The sequence below is a fragment of the Pteronotus mesoamericanus genome, unplaced genomic scaffold, assembly GCF_021234165.1.
Source record: "Pteronotus mesoamericanus isolate MK-2021 breed Mesoamerican mustached bat unplaced genomic scaffold, CSHL_Meso_final scaffold_85, whole genome shotgun sequence".
Taxonomy (NCBI): domain Eukaryota; kingdom Metazoa; phylum Chordata; class Mammalia; order Chiroptera; family Mormoopidae; genus Pteronotus; species Pteronotus mesoamericanus.
This window is the reverse complement of record NW_026555329.1, coordinates 41343260-41368050: the sequence shown is the minus strand read 5'-3', so window position 1 is coordinate 41368050 and position 24791 is coordinate 41343260. Positions and strand designations below refer to the sequence as shown.

Genomic DNA, 24791 nt, shown 5'->3' with positions numbered 1-24791 from the left:
CAGAAATAGTCCATCCCTGACCGAAGGGCTCACAGAGCTGCCCAAAGCAGGAGTCAGACACAGACAGTAGACTCCTGGGAGGCTCAAACAAACGACCCAAGGTCATATAGAGTCAACAACTGTCATCATCAGAGGCAGGCCCAGAAAGAAAAGTAAAGGGAAAAATAAATAAATAAATAAATAAAAAGATCTGCCTACTACCATAGAAGTTTAATCCACAAAGTCAGGAAATCTAGATGGCCCAATTGAAGCAGAAGCAAACATAAATAAATAAATAAGTAAATTACTTAACAGGCTCTCACAAAAATGGGAAGAAAAAGAACTTTTCCTCAAATGAGTGGAAAAGGGGATTCCCCACAGAGAGAGCTAAATGAAGTAGAGGCAAGGGAACTATCAGATACTGAATTCAAAACAATGGTTCTAAGGAAGCTCAATGAGCTCAGCCAGCTCAAAGAGAACTATGAGAAACTGCAGAGAAACTATCAGGATCTTACAACAAACTATATCAACCTGGAAAAGGACATAGAAACTATCAAGAAGACACAAGAGGATATGAAGAATACCATTTCTGAATTGAAGAACACAGTAGAAGGAATCCAAAGCAGGCTGGATGAAGCCAAGGATCGAATCAGTGAGATGGAGGATAAGGTAGAAAAAAGCTCCCAGAAAGAATAAGTAATGGAAAAAAGACTCAAAGAGAATGAAGAGGCATTTAGAAAAATGCAGGACACACTGAAATGCAATAATATCTGTATAATAGGGATACCAGAAGGAGAAGAAGAGGAGCAAGGGATAGAGAACCTCCTCGAAAAAGTAATGATGGAAAATTTCCCTAATATGAGGAGAGAACGGCTCTCATGGATCCAGGAGGCACAGAGGACCCCACTCAAGAGGGACTCAAGGAGGTCCACTCCAAGACACATCATCATTCAAATGGCAACTATCAAAGACAAAGAGAGAATCCTCAAGGTAGCAAGGGAGAAGGAGAAAGTAACATACAAGGGGGCCCCGATATGCCTAGGAGCTGACTTCTCAACAGAAACACTACAAGCCAGGAGGGAATGGCAACAAATATTCCAAGTCATGAAAAACAAGGGCCTACAGCCAAGGCTGCTCTACCCAGGAAGGCTCTCAATTAAAATAGAAGGGGGAATACGGAGTTTCCCAACAAGAGAAGGCTAAAAGAATACATCTCTACCAAACCAGCACTCCAAGATATGCTAAAGGGACTGGTTTAAGAAGATGAAGGAAAAGAGTGAGAAAGAGAAAAACACAGGTACAAAGAGAAAAAAATGAATACATTTCTATCAGTAATAACTCTCAACGTGAATGGACTAAATGCCCCAATCAAAAGACACAGGGTAGCTCAATGGATAAGAAAACATGACCCACACATATGTTGCCTACATAAGAGACCCACCTCATAGCAAGACACCTACACAGATTGAAAGTAAAGGGATGGAAAGAAATATTCCAAACAAATGGGCAAGAGAAAAAGGCCGGGGTTGCCATACTTGTATCAGACAAAGTAGATTTCAAAACAAAGGCCATAAAAAAGATACCCAGAAGGGCACTTTATAATACTTAAAGGAAGAATCTATCAAGAAGACATAAACACTGTAAACTTATATGCTCCCAATATAGGAGCCCCCAAGTATATAAGGAAATTGTTGGACAACTTCAAAAAAGATATAGACAGCAACACACTGATAGGGGATTTCAACACCCCACTGTCAAAAACGGACAGATCTTCCAAACAAAACATTAACAAACATATTGTGGTGCTGAATGACACACTGAATCAAAGAGACTTAACTGACATATATAGAACCTTACATCCCAAGGAAGAAAAATACACATTCTTTTCAAATGCTCATGGCAGTGTTTCAAAGATAGACCACATGATGGGACACAAAGCAAACCTCAGCAAATTCAGGAAAATTGAAATAATACCAAACTTTTTCTCAGACCACAAGGCCTTGAAACTCGAAATCAACCTCAAAGAGAAACTTCAAAAACTTGCAAACTCATGGAGACTGAACAGTAGACTATTAAACAATGAATGGGTCAATAATGAGATAAGAGGAGAAATCAAAAAGTTTCGGGAACAAATGAAAATGAATATACAGCAGTCCAAAACCTATGGGACACAGCAAAGGTGGTACTGAGAGGGAAGTTCATAGCAATACAGGCTTACCTAAAAAAGATAGAAACATTTCAAATAAAAGACCTAACTCTACCACTTCAAGAACTGGAGAAACAACAAATAAATCCCAGAGCAAGTAGAAGGAAGGAAATAGTCAAGATTAGAGCAGAACTGAATGACATAGAGACAAAAAGAACAATTCAAAGGATAAACCAATCCAGAAGCTGGTTCTTTGAAAAGATAAATAAAATTGACAAGCTTTTAAGCAGACTCATCAAGAAAAAAAGGGAGAGGACCCAAATTAATAATATCAGAAATGAAAGAGGAGAAATAACAGCTGATATCACAGAAATACAAAGGATTGTCAGAAACTACTATGAACAATTATATGCCAAGAAATTTGAAAATCTTGATGAAATGGACAAATTTTTAGAAAGTATAATCTTCCAACACTGAAGGAGGAAGAAACAGAAAGCTTGAACAGACTGATAACAGCTGGGGAAATTGAAGCAGTAATCAAAAATCTCCCGGCACACAAAAGCCCTGGGCCAGACGGTTTCACAGGAGAATTTTACAAAACATTTAAGGAAGAGCTAACCCCTGTCCTTCTCAGAATATTCCAAAAAATCCAAGAGGAGGAAAGACTCCCAGACTCGTTTTATGAGACCAGCATCACCCTAATCCCAAAACCAGATAAAAACCCTACAAAGGAAGAAAACTATAGGCCAATTTCGCTGATGAACATAGATGCTAAAATCCTCAACAAAATATTGGCAAACTGCATCCAGCAATACATTCAAAAGATTATCCACCACAATCAAGCAGGATTCATCCCAGGGATGCAAGGATGGTTCAATATATGCAAGTCAATAAACGTGATACATTACATAAATAAAAGAAAAGACAAAAACCACATGATCATCTCGATAGATGCAGAAAAAGCATTCGATAAGGTACAGCACCCATTTATGATCAAAACACTCAGCAAAATGGGAATAAGTGGGGCATTCCTCAACGTAATAAAGGCCATATATGAAAACCCTACAGCCAACATCATACTCAAAGGGCAAAAACTGAAAGCTTTCCTACTAAGATCGGGAACACGACAAGGATGTTACTTTCACCACTTCTTTTCAACATCAGATTGGAAGTCTTAGCCACAGTGGTCAGACAAGAAAAAGAAAAAAAAGCATCCAAATAGGAAAGGAGGAAGTAAAGCTATCATTGTTTGCAGATGACATGATAGTGTACATAGAAAACCCTGTAGACTCTACCAAAAAAGTCCTCAACCTAATAAGTGAATTTGGCAAAACAGCAGGATACAAAGTCAATATTCAGAAATTAAAGGCATTTTTGTACACCAGCAATGAATTAAAAGAAGAAATAATCAGAAAAAAAATACCATTCAATATAGCAACAAGAAACTAAAGTACCTAGGAATAAATTTAACCAAGGAGGTAAAAGACCTGTACCCAGAAAACTATACAACACTGAAGAAAGAAATTAAGGAAGACACAAATAAATGGAAGCATATACCATGCTCATGGATTGGAAGAATTAATATCATCAAAATGTCCATACTACCCAAAGCAATTTATAGATTCAACGCAATTCCTATTGAGACACCAATGATGTATTTCACAGAAACAGAACAGACATTTCAAAAATTTATATGGAACCATAAATGACCCCAAATAGCTGCAGCAATTTTGAGAAAGAAAAACAAAGTAGGAGGGATCATAATACCGGATATCAAACTATACTACAAAGCCACTATACTCAAAACAATCTGGTACTGGCACAAGAACAGACCCATAGACCAGTGGAACAGAATAGGAAGCTTAGAAATAAGCCCAGGTCTCTATGGGCATCTAATATTTGACAAAGGGGGCAGAAGCATAAAATGGAGCAATAATAGCCTCTTCAACAAATGGTGTTGGGAGAGCTGGACGGCTACATGCAAAAAATTGAAATTGGGTCATCAGCTGACACCATACACAAAAATAAACTCAAGATGGATAAAAGACTTAAATATAAGTTGCAACACCATCAAAGTCCTAGAGGAGAACATTGGCAGGAAACTCAGATATCCTACGCAGCAATTTTTTCACTGATAATGTCTCCAAAAGCAAGGGCCATAAAGGAAAGAATAAACAAGTGGGACCTCATCAAAATAAGAAGCTTCTGCACGGCAAAAGAAAACATCAGCAAAGTGAAAAGGGAGCTAACCCTATGGGAAAATATATTCGCTAATGATACATCAGATAGAGGTTTGATCTCCACGATATATAAAGAACTCACTCGACTCCACTCCAATCAAAAAATGGGCAAAGGACCTGGGCAGATGCTTTTCCAAGGAGGAGATACAGAGGGCCCAGAGGCATTTGAAAGGATGCTCAGCATCACTAGCCATCAGAGAAATGCACATCAAAACCACCATGAGGTACCACCTCACACCAGTCAGAATGGCCATCATAAACAGATGAACAAACAGCAGGTGCTGGCGAGGCTGTGGAGAAAAGGGAACCCTAGTACACTGTTGGTGGGAATGCAGACTGGTGCAGCCACTGTGGAAAGCAGTGTGGAATTTCCTCAAGGAGCTGAAAATGGAACTGCCTTTTGATCCAGGGATTCCCCTGCTGGGACTATACCCTAAGAATCCCAAAATGCCAATTCAAAAGAACCTATGCACCCCAATGTTCATAGCAGCACAACTGACAATAGCCAAGTGTTGGAAGCAACCTAAATGCCCATCAGTAGATGATTGGATCAAAAAGTGATGGTACATATACACAATGGAATACTACGCAGTAGAAAGAAAAAAAGAACTATTAATCTTCGCGAGCATGGATGGAACTGGAGAGCATTATGCTAAGCGAAATAAGCCAGGGGGCGAAAGACAAATACCATATGATCTCACCTATAAGCGGAACCTAACCAACAATACAAAGATGCAAGGGAAACAAGACCAGCAACACTGAAAGGAAAAGAAACCAACAGAGACAAGAGGGAAGGAGGGAGCGGGGGCGGGGAAGAGGAAGGGAAGGGGAAAGTCAAGGAACATATAGCAAGGACTCATGGACAAAACCAAAAGGGAAGAGCTGAGGGAGGGAGGAAGGGAGGGGGCAAGGGAAAGTGGTGGGGGGTAGGCAGATGGAAATGTATTTGAAAAAATAAATTAAAAAGTATATATATATAAAAATAAAAAAATAATAAAAAAAATGCAATTGTTATTTTTTAACAGTGTCCTCTGGTGGCTGATTGTGAGAAAGCAACCAAGGCAGAGAGGCTATTGCTGACTCTGAAGCAAGAAAGACTGAATTGAAGTTCAAGGTGAAATTATGTGATAATCATATGATTTCACTCATATGTGGGGCCTAATGAACAAAATGAACTAACAAGGAAAATAGAGACAGACTCATAGAGAACAGGTTGATAACTGTTGTGTAGGTGTAAAGTAGGTGGAGGCAGTCGGGCTCCCTCACCTAGATGCGTGGATAACCGAAGGGAGCTGCTCCTCACAACCTTGAAGGAGTCTGATAAAGCAGTTTCCAGAGCCTTGAGCCTGGATCTCATGGCCTTGAGCCTGGGTGCCATAAACTGTTCTGTAGCCTGAGTAGGCTTGCAGGTGCAGCTCATGTTAGTTACTTCCCTTTCTGGCCTGTAGCCTGCTTTGTTTGGGGCTAGTATTTAAGGGATAGGAGTTTTGGACAAGGTGGGGAATCTGGGTGCTGACTTGGACACGGGCTTTGTGGCCTATGTGACTCCCTCCACATGGACTCGTGGCCTATGTGAGGCGCGGACACAGACTTTGTAGCCTGTGTGATTTCCCCGGACTGGGCTTGTGCCTGTGTGACTCTCCTGAATAAAGGCATGTCAAGCATCCCCAAGGTTCCATGCATCTTCTTCCGTTTACCTGAGCCCCCAAGCGAACCTGTCTGGCTTAGAGAGGTTACAACACAGTAGGGCAGTTTGTGGAGTTGGGTGGGCAGGTAGAGGCATTGAGAAAAAAACAAAACAAAACAAAAACAGAAAGAACTCATGGTCACAGACAACAACATGGTGATTGCCAGGGTGTAGGTGGTGGGTGGAGATGGAGGAAGGGACGGGGTGGGGGATAAATGATGATGGAAGGAGACTTGACTTGGTGTGGTGAACACACATTACAGTGTATAGCTGATCTGTTGTGGAATTGTGCACCCAAACTTGTATAATTTTGTTAACCCGTGTCACCCCAATAAATTATATAAAAAGGAAAAAAGTTAAATGGCACCATTTGAATGTGGTACAGGAGGAAGAAAAAAAGAGGATCAAAAGGACTTGGTTAATGATGGGATGTGAGCCAAGAAATGGGTGGCGTCCTCACTGAGGCTCTGATCTCTGACTTGGGAAATTCTTAGACATGGGAGACCCTGAGGGAGGGTCAGAGTAGGGGATGACAGGTAAGAGAGTATCAAGACCCTTGTCCTTGCCTGCCTGCCTTCTGAGATGCAGATCACAAGACAAAGGTGTCTGGCACTCTATTACATTTATTTTTACATCTCTGTCACCACTGACCACATATCAAGACCATTTCACAGTTATTCTCTTATCTGAAATGCCTGATATATTAAATGTTTGGTAAGTGTTTTGAGAAATAGAGGTAGAGAAGGAGAGAGAAAGGGTGGGCTGAGCTTTTGAATAATGGCTCAAAACAGAAATGATAATGAAATGCTCTCACCTGCTTCAGATTCAGGAGAGAACAGAACCAACTACCAGAAGGACCACCAGGCATAGGCGCCACCCTCTCTCTGCAGCACTCTGACCTATCAGGAGCCCTGGAAGGGATGAAATTCAGATGCTGGGAATGATGTCAGTGTTCTGGTGTCTTCTGTGCAAGGTTAACCACAACAGAATGATGTTAATAATTCATTTTTAACAAATGAATTATTTATCAAAGAGAGGTACTTTGAAATTCTTTCAACAAAAACTTAAGTTTTAGTAACAAATTATGAATCTTTGCTGTAGGGACAGATTCCAAGAACACTGGGATGATGTGTGACAGCATTTTAATCACCTGAGCCATAGCAAGTACTAGGCCTCCAGTAATGAACAAATCTGTTTTTAACTTTTTATCCTTAATATAGAGAATGTATGTTCTTGAGCATGTTCTCTAGAACTTCTTCAGGTTGTTACATGTCACTGATATTCTTGGTAAATAACGATGAAGTGGTAGAAAGGTCTTCACCCGACCATTTTGTCCATCTGTTCATTCACTAGTCATAACAGAAGCTCATTGTAAGGATGAGCCCGGTCCATCTTCCCTGCTGTCTCTGTTCTCATTACTGTCAACTTTTCCTCTCCTAGTCATAGTGTATGTAAGGGCAATGAGCAAAACCCATGACATGCTACGCTAAGAGTGACTTTGCAATCTACCGACTTGTTCTAGTAAAGAAAAAAATTAAAAAACAAAAATACCTAGGGAAACACTTCCCTAGAAAATGTAATTTATTTTCATCACATTAGGGCATTGCAGGATTGTTTAAATGTAGGTAGGCACATAAAGCAAATATGGCAACAAGATAACAACTGATGAGTCTATATAACAAAAGTTGTGAATCAAACACTTGAAAAATATCATTTTAAATGATGAAAAGATGCCCCATTCTGAGATTGCAAATGTAAAGTTCTCAAACCTTATCAACATACTTTATCATTATTCACATTAACTGCCTTGTACCTTCTGTAGTGGTCTTATCATAAGCTTCCAATCATGAAGTTAATGGAATATTATTCAGTTTTTAGAAGTAAATTCTGCCACTGTCCATTCACATTATGGCATTAATATATCTTTGGTATCTGTTAAAAACATTGGCCTATTTATTTATTCATTCATTTATTTAATTGGGTTTTGAGAATTATGTATTCTTGGTACAAATCTTTGATCATATATGTAACTTGCAATATTTTCTCCAGTGGGTGTCCTGTTGTGTGTTTTTTGTCTTGTGCTCTTAGTGCTCTTTGGAAAGTATGTTTTTTAATCTAGTGAAGTTCAATTCTACTATCAGGTTTTTATGATAATCTGGTCATGAATTTTACTTCTACCTACATTATAAACTTCACATTACCTTATTATCATTTTTCATTAAGCAGTCATTATCTTTTAAGGGGATTTAAGTAATAAGAAAAGTCTTACGTTCTTAGTATGTCACTACTATTTTGGGTGCTCTTCATTCCTTTGTGTACATCTATGTTATCTTCTGGATCATTTCTTCTGCCTAAAAAAAAGTCCTTTCACATGAGTTGTAGTTTGGATCTGATGGTAATGAATTATGTCTGCTTTGTATGTCTGAAAAAAATATTTCATCTCACAAACTTTTGTTTTTTAAAAATGTTTCCAAGAGGTGTAAAATTCCAGGTTGACAGTTTCTTTCTCTCAGTACTTCAAAAATATTGCTCCACCATCTTTTTGCTTGCATGTTTCTGGTGATAGACCTGTTGTTATTCTTATGCTGCTTATCTGTAAGTGACATGTCTTTTATTTTCCTATGGCCATTTTTAAGAATTCCTCTTTAACAGCAGTTTTGAGAAATTTAGTTATGATGGGTCCAGATGTGTTCCATATGTCCCCTTTTATCCTTGGCCAGTGGCTACCCAAAGCTTGTACTTTTCATGGTGAATGGCAGAAATATTAGACAAAGCAAGTCAACAATGCAAGAAGATTTTAAGCCTTAGTTTGCATTGCATTGGCTAACATCTGTTGGCCAAAGCATGACACATGGTCAACCCCCAAGTCAATAAATAAGGGAAAAACCTCCACCCATCATTAGTCTATGATGAAGCAAAAGAATTACAAACCAGTTGTACACCTGTACTGGAAGGAGTCCATACATTAATTGTAAACTTACGTGTTCCTAGCAGAAGACACTTCACGAACAGAAGCGAGAGATTATTGTAATTGGTAATATTTCCTAGTGAATATTTCCCCACCATGGTTTCCATACCACATCTCTTTTTCAGGAGCACATCCCAGACCAATTCTTCTAACTTCTGATGGGAAACAGCACTTAAGATCAAGATCTGCCAAAGCTTAAGAATGCTGGGACCACATCAGATCTATTTTAATTGTGATGCAGGTATAAGGAATAAGAAAAAATTGTATTATTTGTTATGTTAAGGAAAGTTACATGTCACTGTCTTTCGATAAGAAAGGACATCGTTGTGAGTGCTCTTTTGCCCTTTTATAAAGAAATACTACATAAACAAGCAACCCTCATTTGCTTTTTGTGTAATTCTGTCAAATTACTCTTCAATATGAATAACTAAAAGTATAACTCTTACACTTCAATTGAGTGCTTAGTGGTATAACCCTCAAGATGAGGAAAACAAAAACAAATGGACATTGAACCCAAAGAAACAGCTACACATTTTAATGGCAACCAAACTGGTATTATGGATATTTAATGATAATATTTTTACATACAAGTACATAATTACTAATGGTAATTAACTACATTAGCTTCCATTTCCATTTCAATTATTCCTATGTATTATGTGCAATGTATTTATTATCTTTATTACTCTCGGTTATCCTACTGGGTATTTATTAGTAATCTCATTTTATGCATGAAGAAATGGAAGCTCAGTGATGCTGAATTAATGGCCCAGAGAGAGGTAACTGGCAAGTGGCCAAGTTAGGCTGCACACCCCGATGCATCTCAATCAAAGTCTCAACACAGTCATTATAGGTGAATGTCTCTTTTCTTTGCTGATCCCTAAATTACCATTTTTGCTTCCCTAAGGGGACCCTGAAGACCCACAAGGGACTAATGGTCACATTGGTGCCACCTGAATTTTTATGAAGCATTCGCAGAACACTGAGAATTCCTCTGCAGGTCATGAGGGTCCCTGTTTGAGAGAAGTGGGACCGGATCCCAGCGGAGCTCGGAAGAGCACGGGAGTCACCGGCGTCTGACTGCTGCCCCGCCTCAGCTGCCTGCAGCTGGAGGACCCAGGGCGGTAGATAACCTCGTTCAGCCCGGGCTACTTACCGCCATATTGGAAAATGACACCATACACCCCTAGATTTTTTTTTTCAAGGAACAGACAAGCCATGGTATCACAGTTTGGGGGTACAGTAAAGTAATCCTTAAAGGCAATAACAGTATGGTTATTATTAGACTGCAACAAAGCATTAGCAGGAGTTAATGTCCAAATGCATAAAGTTATTTGAACAGTGCCTAGCACTTTCTAAGTGTGGTATGTGTTTTCAAAACTTAAAAAGATATTTGTACTAACATAAATATTGGTGAAACAAAACTCATGCAGACTTTGAATAGTGGCCAAGGGATTCAGTCGACAGTTTTGTGACTGTAACTATTAAAAAAAGAGGGATCTCAGAAGAACATATCCTTGTGAATTTTTAAAAATACATCTGATGAGTATTCATGCTGCAAAACAAATAACTCAAAATCAACATCATGATATAAGCAAGTTTTGTACTATAGTAATTATAGATACACTAAAAACAATGCTATCTATTATGCTCCCAAGCTTTCCGAAAAATTCTAAGTTAAAGTGTTCTTAATCTTTATTACAAGTATTAATTAAAATATCTCCTGTTATTTAAAGCTGTTCTCTAAACATCTGTGTTTTTATATAGTACTCTATCCATTGGTTGACCTTTCAGTTTTTAAACAGCTAATGGTAAAATTTTAAGCTTGTATTAAATATTAAACACACGTAATTTGTATTATGTAAACAGACTCCAATTCTCTTCACCGTGGTAGAGTTTATGGCATTTATATGCTCTGCTTCTTACTGTGTAACCTGAGCCTGGTTAGGCCAACTTCAAGTCCTCATTATTTTTCTTGTATCATGACCATATTAAATGAACAAATGTTACTGTTTAGTATTATAATTTTTTGGCTATTATCATGATAAGACATTTGTTCTGTTTTATATTGGACTCACCCTCTTTCTAATCCAGGAGTGTTACAGGGGTGGGAGCTCATTTTGCAGTGAATGTTGGAGGCCATTATTCTCTTCCTCCCTATCTCCCCTTCACTCTCCGTCCCTCATACACACAAGGTGAGAAAAACAATATTGTGGACGAGGAATGGATAACATGAGAAGCACCTCCAGGGCCAGGGTGCCTGTGGGGGGATGAGGAAGGTGGAATGTGGCCACAGTGGACAAGGATCCCTCCCTTTAGCAGTGAGTACCTGTGATGAGTGGAAGCCTCAGCCCATGTTATCCATCTGGTCATCTGTAATTCTTGATCTGAGATCTCTGAACTAGCAGAAAAGGACATTCCTTAGACCTTGGTGGCATTAGGATAGATCTCTCAGACATTCTCTTTGTTGGCTCACTCGGAGCTGGACAAAGGATAGGCACTGGAACCTGGGCCTCGTTCCTGGGCGTCTTAGGTCATGCTCCGCCAGAGTTGGTTATTTCCCCTCTCATCCCATTTAGCTGGTGACTCTGAGAGCACATGGATGAGCTACCAAAATGGTAAACTGCCAAAGCTTGCTTTTGGGACATTGACCGATATTAGAGGTTTACATGGGTTATATGATGAAGTCTTGTCAGATTCAAGCTGTACATGTGTGTTTTGTTTTGTTTTGTTTTGTTTTTGTTTTGTTTTGTTTTGACAGAATGAAGTCCCTGAGGTGAAGAAAGAGGAGACTTTGGTGGATCTGGATTTTGACCCTTTCAAGCCTGAGGAAGCCTCTGCAGGTTCTTCTGCAGTGACCTAGTCTCCTGTGTCACAGTTATTTAGTCACTTTTATGATGTTTAGCAATGACGTTTCATAAATTGTAATAAGCTCAGTAACATACAGATGCATTTCAGTGATCCCTCTCCCTTTCAAATGACTATCTACTTTTCTTTTTTTTTTTTTTGGTTCACAAATATTTCCCAATGGGAAGGAAGGGTAAAAAGAGAACCTTATCAATATCAGTGATTCTAGAGCTCCCCCTACCATTAGCTTTCTCTATCCATAGAGCCGGAATAACCATGCATTCCCGTTTGTCCAGGAATCATCTATCTTAGAGTAATTGTTAAGAGTACTTCCTTTTTGCACTCAAAGGTATCCAGGTTTGGATAACATATTTTATGGCTTCCCTAAATAAAGCTGTCTCTTTTGGCTGAGTTTAACTTTCTTACTGTTTTCTCTACTTTCCTCCCTCATACTTTGCAAATTAAGGCAAAGTATGAGGGAGGAAAGTAGATTACTTTCCACCATTCATTACTTAATGTGGGAAGGAAAAGCTCAGCAGTGGATGCTGTGATGATCAGTGGGTGAGATTCCACAGCATTTCTGTCTGGAAGTTTGAATCAAGAGAGAAACCTCTTTTTTTATCAATGCATGAGTAAATTAATCCACAAATTATGAAAGTTTGTGCAGCTTTCAAACCAAGATGTTTTCAGAATTGTTTTTAAAAGGATTTTGGTTAAGTCTTTAAAATCTTGGTTCTAAAGAAAAAACTATTATTGCAATTGGGAAATTTGCATGTGCCAATGAATTTTTTTTGGGGGGGCAATTAATGAACTGCTCTAGCTTCCCAGTAGCCATGATTGACTCACCACAGTGTGGAGCTGGCCTGTGATCCAGTTCTAATTATATCTCTTCCCTTTTGCTAAGACATCTTAGGCTGAGACAATAAGAAGAACAGAGCTGTTAGATTCTACTGGTCTTCTCTCCCCTTCAGTCAAAGTGTCCTCCCTCACCCACCACCTGATCCCATGTTTTAGGCTGATGTCCTTGCTGCCAGCAGAGCACTTCACCTTGTGATCTCTGCTGTGTGCGCAGGAGCTTTCATGATGCCGAGACCTGATAAACATGATGGTTCAATTGCTGCCTTACCTGGGAGAAAGCACTGCTGCTGTCTGCATTGCACAGGCATGTGTAGCAGCTTTTAGGAGCTGCGGTTCTTAAGGCCCTAGGAAGCAAGAAAACAGAAATCATCTGGGTGATCAGAAAATGTCTATTAAATGATAGGAGTCCATGTCCCAATACCCGCGGTTTTCAGTGGAGCTGCTCTACTCTCTGTCTTAGTCATCCTAGAAGTAGATGCTAACCCCCGAGACCGAGCAGGCTGCGCAGGGATGCAGGGTGTGTGGGCGGCGCAGTGAGAGCAGGCCCAGAGCAAGCGGCGGGGCTCGGTCAGAACCCCGGGGCCCAGAGTCTGGGGTACAGAATCCAGATGAGACATCTGTAGTCACATCTGGAAACTGTCAGATTCTTGAGATGGGAGTGCCAGATTCCCTAACTTGCTTGTTCACATTTACTGATGCAAAACAAACACATGAATGTGGGTTAATTCTAATCATGGGCAAAAATTATGAGGCTTAGCAGTAGTTCTCAAACATGGAGGACGTAAGAAAAAGAGGGTTTTCCCGACTTTCCCTACACACAGGGCAAGTCACTTTTGAACCATGTGGACTCAGTCCCCAGGATCATCAGTTTTATCATTAAAATCACAGTAGTAAACACAATTAATACATATGTTTTTGGGGCCCCTACTAATAATTTTCATGATTACAATTAATTGAGCTATTTTTTCTCTGATTCAACCTATTAAAGAATTATTTTTCTGGGGCTCATTTGCCATTATGGGTCATAATGCATCCTCTTCAATTCTGTATGGAGGAGACAGGAAATGGCGTTGGCAATAATTAGAATCTGCACATTCCTCAAACATGCAACTCATATCTGACATGTTCACTTATAAGTATATGTATGTGCATGTGTTGAAGTAAATCCATTCATCATGCTCAGACATAGTTTCTGCTTATATAGCAACACACATTGATTAGAACTGTGCTATCCAATATGGTACAATAGCCAAAATTAGCTATACAAATTTAAATAAAATAAAAGTGGGTAAAGTGAAAAATTAGGTTCTGTTACACTAGCACATTTCAAGTTCTCAATAGCCACGTGTGACTAGTGGCTACTGTATCAGACAGCACAGATAGGGAATGTTTCATCACCAAAGAAAGTTCTGCTGAACAGCGCTGTACTACATATTTCAAAATGCTCATTATTTTATTTCAAGAACTTTTTTCATCTCAGTAATGTTTACATGTTTGTGATTTATATACTAACAGTATTTTTGTTTGCCTGTCTGCTTTCAGAGGTTGCCCTGGCACCTGTGGATGGTAAGATTACTAAGAACTGTATTTCAATGTATCAGAATCCTTAGAAATTTAGAAAACTTGGTATATTTTATTTCACCTTTGGAAAGAAGGCCCAAACACATTTAATAACAATGTATCGCCTAGAGTAAGCATCAGCTCCCTGATGGTTCCAAGCATCATTACCAGCACTTAGCAATGGCGGGAAGGAAATGAATATTCATGTGCCAGACTCCCAGGTGAATAAGAATTGGATGTGCCCCTTATGCTTCTTCCTGTGATTATTAGTGGCTCGAAAAATGTTGTAGGGAAGGCCGTGCACATTTGTTATTGCTTATAGAATGTAAGAAAACTATAAATGAGAAAATGTAAGGAATTGGCTACTCTGCACAGGGAATTTTTTTCATTTTTATATGCATTGAAGCTTAATCAAGTAGAATTTGAGCTTTAGAGCCAGACAGCCCTGCGTTTGAGGCCAGACTCTACTTCTTAAAACAGTATGACTTTAAGCAATTTCTAAAAGTCTTTCAGCCACAGTTTCTCTCATGTGTAAAATAAGGGTAACCATACCTACTGCAGAGGGTTACGTGAGCCTTAAGTGAGACAATATTTGTATTTGTAGAGTATTTAGCCCAATGCCTGGTATGTATCGATAGAAGGGAGAAGCACAAGGCGGAGAGCTTCCAGAACTGAGAGCGGGGGAAGAGACACAATCAGAGCTTTGTGGTGGCAGCACCTGTGGTGTGAAATGAGCACAGAGGCTGCACCGTGTGGAGCCTCACAGCCCTGGGGGAGAGCCTTTGTCTACCCTGGTTAGACCAGCCCTGGTCGTGTGGTCATAAGAACTCCGCTTGAGCCTTAGGTTTTCTTTCTTTAGTGACACAGGAACAGGAAAGTTTGGATGACCTAGCTATGCATGAGCCTGTGGTCTTCTGAAGTGGCATTGCTACTTTTTCCCTTAAAAGAAAAATGGGACTGTCCCCTCCGCTGCCCAGGAACAGGGTCATACTCTGCTACATCAGATCCTTGGAGCATCTTGGAAAGCTCTCAAGAGCTAAAAAAATGTTGATTGAAAACATCTTTTATAGTGATCTGGTTTGGCTTCTGTATTCTCAGAAAGGGATGCCTGGATTAGTGTTCAGGACATTGGATTTCTAGCCTCAACTTTGTGTTCATTTTCTTGGAGAGTAAGAGGACAATGTTAATTTTTTTTTTTTTTTTGTTACTCCAATATTTCATACCTTTAGTTGGAGCTATGCCACATTTTTCTTTCCCTGGCTGAAAAGTACATGGTGAGGGTAAATGTATCATAATGAACATTGATTACGTTAGAGGACAAACTTGCTAGGAATGATAACAGTGACGACACTGTGAAACAATAGCTTCCCGGACATAATTACTTCATGTCTTGATCCTCTCAGCTCCTTTCCAGCTCCCCAATGTTGATTCTTTGTGTCCCGACAAAGCTTCTAGCACTGGGGTAGAATTTGAGGAGAAGCCTCCAGGCAGTCAGAGTGATTAGTATCAGATTATCCTCCATCCAAAATCCACCTCAGAGACAGAACAAAGTGCAGGGTGTGTTTGGGAATGGTTTCTTCTTAGATTGTGTCAGAGCGGATGGTACTGGATACTTTTGTACATGCTAGTGTCTGAAGCTCTTCTCATGTTCTCAGGCTTGCTTATTTATTGAAAACTTTGCATTTCAGAGTCTGCTAAAGCAACAGTGGTATAATAGCCAGAAAACAGTGCACTGTTATTATATAACAGTGCATTATATACATAGTATATTATCTAAAATGAGATTTTTTTCTTTCTCATGGCATTGCTGGTTACAGCTTTAACTTTAAGCCATTTATTTGGTTTAACTACTCTCCAGTTTTATTTAAGTGGTGCCACCCTACTGGAGAGCTTTGTGTTTCTCATCAACTCTTACCAAGATCTATTTCATCTTATGTTTTGTTTTTCTTTGTTGTTCTGCATACTCTAAACTCTGACTCCTCAAAAATTCTTTCCCTGTGTAACCTGTTCATGGAGGAAACTCCACATGGTGGGTTGGCTGAAGAAATTCAAAGATCTCAAATTGATCCAGGTGCATTTATTTGGGGCCCTGATGCTGGTATAGACTGTGTCACTCAGGAAACTACCCACGATGCCCAGGAAGCCTCTGCACATCTCTCTGAAGCAGAGCAAGACATGGGATTATCCGTGGAAAGTTTCCTTTTACTCACTGGCACACTGTAGCTGGACAGGGTGAGCGTTTCCCTGGGCCAGATCCTCCATGTGGAGATGAACAACTGTCCCCCAAAGTCCATGCCCCAGGCTGAATTTCCCATTGCTGCTTGTATGGAGATGGGGCAGTCTTATGACACTTCTGACTCAGAAATGTCAGCCCTGGGAACTGGCGGCCTGAACAAAGAAAGTGCAGAAGATGTTAAAAAGTCAGAAGAAGGGGAAGAGAAACAGAAGACAGAAGATTCTATGTGGTCAGGTGTGGAGACATGTCAAAAGGTAGACACTGGAACTATTGATGTCAAGACACTAGAAGGTACAGAATTTGAAGAAAAAGTGTGTGAAAGTACAGGAAACAAGGTGGTAGGTATTCTTAAGACAATGGGAAAGCAAGACCAGGAGACCCTAAAGTTGGTGAAAGGGAAAGTAGGAAAGGTCTAAGAGTTAGCTGTACGGAAATTGTAAAGACCAGTGACAAGTATTTTGAGAAAACTGACATATTAGAAAAAGACATGAGAGATGAATTTAATGACAGAGAGAAAGGGCTAGATGAGGGAATTGGAGTAATCGTAAATAATTGTGAAATCGTAGAGGGCTCTGGACTAATCCTGGCAATCGCACCAATATTTTGAATCTTTCCTTGAAGATTGACTCTGTGTCTAATTTTGAAGATGCCAGCCCTGAGGGAAGGGATTTAGCGATAAAAAAAAAATAAAGAAAAATTTAATAGGCCCTCCATGTCATTCAGCACAGGGAAAGAGAGATGCTGCGAAATTCAGTGTGAAGGTGTGTTAAATGCACCTGTAGGTGACAGGGATGACAATCTGGCTGTTTGGGTTTTTTTTTTTTCCTCAAGGAAACATGAACTGACAGCTCAGTCTAGGACAGATGGTAATTATTCTCTGGAGACTAATGTAAACAGAAGAGACTGGTGTTTGTGGAAGGCAGAAGATCCATTAATAGGAGGATCTGAAAGTACAGTGACTGGGAACTGTAGTCATACAATTAACTGCTGTGCCAAGAATTGCAAAACCAGGCTCTTGGAACACTGATCCAGGTCAAGTCTTGCAGCCAAGTATGAACGAATAATATGGATATATTGGAATTTTCTGGTGTACCAGGTGACCAAGAAAGTGTATTTGCCACTTGGTGTAGGTCTATTAATTCCTGGCCTGTCAGCGTTGTGGGAGGCTTAGATAATTGCTGGGGACAGTTAGATAGACTTGAGAGCGAAAGATGGCTGGAGTTGGACTTAGTGACAGATGTATGTGAGGCTTGTTCACAAACCTCACATACATCTCACAGATTGATGCTGTGAACAAAGCCAAGAGAAAGATAGAATGTTGGTTCTCAGAACCTCCCAGAATTCCACTAGTCCCCAAGACAATGGCAACACAACTCATATTTATCTAAAGGTGAAATTGCTAACCAGAGATATGGATTGGTGTACCAAGGAACGGAGGCTGATAAAGAAGAGATACTTACCCCAGTATATAATAGAGTTTCTACTCATCCTAATGTTTCCCACCTACATTGTGATCCATGACTGTCTTCTCTGAGTCTTATCTCATATCTTTGACAGGCTGTCATTTGTCTACCTCTTGAAATCTGTGCAAACCAAACACAAATAGGTTGACAAAAAAAAAAAAAGGACCATTATGTTGGAATTAATGAGTCTATTTTACAATTCATTTGTTGTCTTTGTATTTTTTTTTACTTTTATTTTTACTGTTCAAGTATTTAAAATATGTAGAACATACTAACTCACTTTCTAAGTGTTTACCCCAATAAGAACACATGAAATGTTTCTACCCAGGCCTACTAAATCTGTAGAATCTCATAATAGCTGTCATCAAAAAAATCTACAAAATGCTGTGTTAGAGAAATAACAGAAATGCTTCTAAGAGTCTATCAATGGCTTAAAAAGAAGATCTATTTAACCCCTTATGGTTTTTCTTCAGGACCATCTCGTTATTGAGAATGTGGGTTTTGGTTATCCCTGAGCCACACACCAGAAGTAATTGTAAAAGTAATCTTTTTTTTTTTGTCAGCCTATTTAAAATATACAGTATGGGCTTTTGTATTTCCTGTGCACTCTCACCTTTTCCATTATTTTAAAATTTGTGGTGGTCTTTACTTTCTAACTTGTCTTAACAGCCACTCACTGACCCTAAAAAATTGATGGAAAATAATGGAATATGATTTCCATTTCTATGTAGGTTTCTGATGGTTCATTTAATGGACTCATGCAGGTGAGAAATCAACTTGCTGTCAAAATGCATCTGTTGATAAGGAGGCAAATTTTTAAACTAAGGACCTCTGTGTCTGGTATGGTGTAATGACTAAGTGTGGCAGCACCCAACTTCACTCCATTACTTACAAATGCAGTAATGGAAACAGTAGTAGCATCAACACCGTAGGGTTGCTGTGACTATTAATGAGGTATGCCCAGCAGCCTAGCACACACTGGGTCCTCCGTGACTATAGGTAGCTATTGTTAACATTAGTACCTATACGATGGGCTTCTGCCATGTCCTGATTTCTCTACTAGAAATTAAGAGTTGTCCTGAGCTGAAAGATCCACTAGATTCAGCTGTTTGAAAAGAGGAGATGGAATTATTTTGAACTAATGAAATTGGTCTTTAGAAAATATGATAAGTTTTAGGATCTTTTTTGTAAAGATTCATCTAAGAGACATACTACACGGAACCTTCCCTCTTCTGTGGTTCTCCAGTGTTGGGGGCCACTTTGAGTGATATTGGTGACTATAGTCCCATACAAGTTGGGGTCTGCAAGAGGCTCCATTAGTCTTGGCTGGAAAATTGGTAATGTGGTGGATAGGCAGGACCCGAGGGTAGCTCCAAGGACCCTCAGGGGAAATCAGGCCTAGAAGTAAATCACACTCCTTGAAGCGTGCTTTGTTTCTCCCTCAAGCTCTGTTATTCTCACCTTGATAATCAGATAAACAGCTCATGCTGGGAAGGAAATTTACATTATTCATGGGCCCTGACCCTAAACCATTTGGCACCATTATGTTTACACTCATCTCAGAACCAAGCAATTTGGTGTGTTTCTTGCCATTTGTCTTCTTCAAAACATCACCTATTATCTGTAAACATTAACATACTGATGTAATTAGATTACCTATACACTCCTGCCATCTGTCCCCCGCTGGTAACCCTCTCAATAAAAGCCATTGAGCGCGGGGGTTCAGGGCATTCCTCATTAGAGGGAATCGCCTTCCCCTTTCCTTGACAGACAAACGGCGTCTGGAACAATTCTTCCATCCGCTGCAAATCTGGGGACTTCGCGGGCCGAAGTCCTCCATACTCCAGAAAGAAGCCATTGGGAGGTCAGAAATCATAGGTCGGCTCTGGCCAAGGAGGCACTATTTTCCTCGCAGATCTGAGGAGGAGGAGCCATAAGATGGACTGTCCCATTCACTGTATGTGTCTCAGCAGATGGACAGCTGTAACCCACTTAAAAGACAGACCATGCAGCTATCAAACTCGTGGGATAAGTTCTGAAGATCTCTTAATGGAGACTTCAAACAAAAGCTTGTCTGTGGTGAGTGCTTTGTCCCAGAACATTAGATGCGAACAATTTCAAATTTTAACATTTAGAAGTTCTTGATTCAAAAGTTTGATTACTTCCCCCATGTTACCTATAAAAAGATAAAACCCACTCACTCCCCCACACCTAAATACAGACACAAACACAAAGAAAGATGAGAGTGCACCTCCTCCCTCTGCATAAATTCTTAAACACTCAGGTTATAAGACTTGTTATTCATTTCTCATTTTTAAAATCTGTATTTTAAAAGAGCACAAAGTTTTATAAGGGTGTTGTTTTTTTTTTAATTTAAAAACATCAAGCTGTCACACCCCTCCTCCATTTCCTGTTTCTTAGAGGTACTTTCACTTCTTTTAAGATTCTCTGGTTTTACCCCTGTATGTGTGTGACTTTGTTATAAGGCTGCTTTTTGATTTCTAATCATTAGCTATCGACTCACCTCTCTGGAAGGTGAGGACTTAAAGCTCTCTCAGCCTCCTGCCTGCACCATTGACCCCTCTCTCCTGCTTGCCTTCCTCACTATTGTTCCGCTGTAGCCACACAATCCGTGGTGATATGTAACAATGACAGAAATGCTGTTTGTGCCTGAGTCATGAAGTTCACATTTCCTTTTAGGCCAATTTTTTAATTTCCTTTCAGGAAATAACTGTAGGATGCTATTTGTTTGATGGTTGGTTTGCTTAGTTTTCTAGTTGTTTATTAGTACTTCTAACCCACGCTCTGCATTTACATAAATCTCCCCTCATTCTCACCAAAATCCTACAAGATGGATGTCGCAGGTATCATGGGAAAACTTTGTGGCAGCAGACTCTGTGTGATGCCACCTGTGAGCTTGTCATTGATATACCATAGAGGATTTTGGAGTTTTGAAGATTAGTGTACAAGTGCTATGTGCAGCCCACCAGTTTTCCATAGAAATGGTGTATAATTATCCCAGCTCCTGGGTCTCACATTGTGAGCTTCAAATTGTATTTAAGTAGAATGAGTTTTTCTTTTTAGAATTTAGATGGTTACACCTCATCACAAACTGGGATGGGCTCTATGTGCACCATGTTGAATTGGGTTGGGTAACATCCATGAAAGCAGAGACTTATACCAAGGAAAATTTAATTCAAAATAAGAGTAAAGAGTGAAAAGTTTACTTATTAAATGCAGTTAAAATGTTTCTCAAGAATTTCAATCAAGGTACCGTTTGATACAGCCTTTATAGAATCTGTAGAAAAAGACCCAAAATGACAATGCCTAACTAAGATAACTAGAGAAATAAAAGCTATGCTTCTTGCTTTTGGTTCCCTCGGTTATTTGACTGGGAAAAAAGTAGGTCATCTGTCAAAACTATAGTTTATTAATATAGTAGAAAAATAAATAATAGGGCAAAATAATGGAAATTAATAATGACTCAAGAAAAATGATTTTATTTTCCATTAAAGATACAGAGTCCTGTATCCTTCCAAGTCCTGTAGAAGGAAACAAGAAATATGCATCAACCATCTCTAAAACTAGCTTCCTTAATGTTTGGAAAGGAAATATTTGGAAGAATTCTTCATTCTTAAAAAAGGTTGGCTCCTAAAGCTTAAAAGTAAACTTCAGAAAGAATAAAAATTTTAGATTCCATGTGAAATACAAGGCAATTTGGAGAGTCTTGTGAAGGATTCAGGCACCTGCTCAGACCCAGAGATGATGTAAGAGCAGCAGGTACAGAACTCACCACGTGAGCCACCCTCTCCACGGAGAAAAAATGTATTTCTCTGTCTTCACATGCACCGAATATTTTTAATAAGAGAGGGACTCTTACAGCAGCAGTTCAATGTTCTTAATGCTTGTTAAAAGTGACTGCAGGGTGAACAGAGGCAATCTGGCCTCCTCACCCAGGTGTCTGGGGAACTAAGATAAGCAGTGTTCTCATAGCCTTGAAACTGGGCCCAGTAAATATTCCCATAGCCTGCAGCTGGGGTCCCATAAATAGTTCCCATAACATTGAGTAGGCTCCCAGGTGCAGAATCTCACTGTTATACAACCCTGTTGGCTCCCTGTCAGCTTTCTCTGTTTCCAGTATATTAGGGGGTAGGGGCTCCCCGCTAGCACATTCAACTTGCAGTATGCATGGCTCACCCAGCTGTGAATAAAGGCATATCAAGCACCCCCATGGCTCCGCGACTTTTCTTCTGTATGCCTGAGTCTCGAGTGAACCCTTCTGGCCTAGAGAGGCTGCAAGACAGTGACTGTCTTCCCCGTTTTTAAAATTGACACACTCAGATGAAATCAATACTTTTTCATGTTCTCCCTTCTACATAAGAATAACATCATATAGAATGTATTTTTTTCCCTAAGTAGATTTACAGGTTCATTCTTCTGGTTGCAATAATCTAAGATAATTGAAGGGCTGGGTTTTTTTGTAAGAAAAGTCTCTTGTGTTGCTATATGTGTAATATTTAGTTGTAGAAACATAAAAATCTACATTCCACCCCAGGCATTAATTAACAGGCTGGCTCTGGCTGTCATTAGGATTGGAATGACACAGCCTTTTGAGGTCATCCTTTTTGGTGCTGAAATGTCACCACACAGATATTACTTTAAGTCCTGACAGAAGTCATTTTATTGGAAGTGAAGTTAGTGGTGTGGTTTTATTTCTTTTCAGAAGGCAAATGTAATTTCAAACATAGAAAATTTTAGGAGTTGTTCACAAACAAACTTGGAACTTTAAAGAAAATTTTAATATTTACTTTTTGTTGTTGTTTTATATCCCACATAGCTAATATGGTCTTTAGTGTCTCCTACAAAAAAATTTTACTAGTGTGTCTGTTGGATGCATTTGAAAACCAACACTTGCTACTTCTCCAGATGTTTTCCACATTATATAAGTAATATAAATTTTCTTTAAAAAATAAGATTAATATTTGTTTCAAATGTTTTTCACAAAATTGGGTTACAAGGCAGATAAAAATATTGTTATTGACTTTTTTTACATTTTGTTGCAGAGTTCCTTTCCATTTTCTCTAAATTTTTGTCAAAACTTTTATTTTGCTCAAATGGTATGAACTGGACCTATGCCTTTTCCCCTATTATTTTAAAGTAAATAATGCACTCAAATTTAGAATTGACATAGTTTCCAAACAATATACAAGAGGGAATGACTGAGGTAAAGATGTGTTTAGGAATGTTGTGGAATCCTAAAGATGAAACACTGACCCATTATTATGGGGATGACTTTTGGTTTTGCTGTTATTTTCTTTTTTTTCTTATTTTTTATTGTTCAAATAAATTTGTCTCCATTTTCCTGCCACCACCTTCTTCTGACCCACCCACCCCACCTCCTATCCTCAATCCTTCCCCACTTTGGCTTTGTCCATGTTCCTTGATTTGACCCTTCCCCTTCTTTCCCCATTACCCCCTCCCTCCTCCCCTCTCATTACTGTCAGTTTGCTTTTTCTTTCAATGTTGTTAGTTATATTTTCCCTGCTTGTTCGTTTTGTTGATTAGGTTCTACTTATAGGTGCGATCCCATGGTATTTGTCTTTCACTCCCTGGCTTATTTCCTTCAGCAGATCACCCTCCAGCTCCATCCATGCTGTCACGAAGGGTAGTAGCTCTTTCTTTCCTTCTGCTCTGAAGTTTTCCATTGTGTAAATGTACCATAGCTTTTGGATCCAATCATTTATCGATGGGCACATAGGTTGCTTCCAGCACTTGGCTATTGTAAATTGGTCTGCTGTGAACATTGGGGTGCATAGACTCTTTTGAATTGGTGGTTTGGGATTCTTAGGGTATAATCCCATCAGTGGAATTGCTGGCTCAAAAGGCAGTTCCATTTTTAGCTTTTTGAGGGAATTCCAAAGTGTTTTTCACAGTGGCCTGCACCAGTCTGCATTCCCACCAACAGTGCACTAGGGTTCCCTTTTCTGTACAACCTCGCCTGCACTTGTGGTTTGTTGGTTTGTTTATCATGACCATTCTGACTGGTGTGAAGTGGTATCTCATTGTGGTTTTAATTTGCATTTCTCTAATGGATAGTAATACTGAGCATCTTTTCATATGTCTCTAGGCCCTGTGTCTGTCCCTGGAGAAGTGTCTATTCGGGTCCTTTGCCCATATTTTAATTGGATTGTTTGTCTTCCTGGAGTGGAGTTGTGTGAGTTCTTTATAATTTCCGACATCAAATCCCTGAGGTATCCTTGGCAAATATATTTTCCCATACATTTCTCTTTTCATTTTGCTGATGTTTTCTTTAGCCATGTAGAAGCTTCTTATTTTGATGAAGTCCCATTTGTTTATTCTTTCCTTTATGTCTCTTGTCAGTGAAAATATTGCTGCATGGAATATCTGAGAATCTCCTGCCTATGCTCTCCTTTAGGACTTTAATGGTGTTGTGACTTATATTTAAACCTTTTATCCATCTCAAGTTTATTTTTGTGTATGGTGTAAGTTGGTAGTTGAACTTCAATTTTTTGCATGTAGCTGTCCAGATCTCCCAATACCATTTTGTTGAAAAGGCTATTTTTACTCCATTTTATGTTTCTGCCCTCTTTGGTGAATCTTAATTGACCATAGAGACATGGGTTTATTTCTGGGCTTTACATTCTGTTCCACTGATCTATGTGTCTGTTCTTATGCCAGTACCAGACTGTTTTGATTACAGTGGCCTTGTGATATAGTTTGATGTCAGGTATTGTAATCCCTCCTACTTTCTTCTTCTTTCTCAAAATTGTTGCAGCAATTCAGGGT

The 24791-nt window shown here is 39.4% G+C and overlaps 1 protein-coding gene across 1 annotated transcript in view; it reads left to right on the top strand.

Annotated features, from left to right (window-relative positions):
• Positions 1 to 16553: 16553 nt before the first annotated feature.
• Positions 16554 to 24791, top strand: part of LOC129063173 (amphiphysin-like) — a 34684-nt gene continuing 26446 nt past the window's right edge. The window contains 2 exon segments of the mRNA XM_054564199.1: positions 16554 to 16859; positions 19755 to 19848. Of these exon segments, the coding sequence (XP_054420174.1) occupies positions 16554 to 16859; positions 19755 to 19848 (400 nt within the window).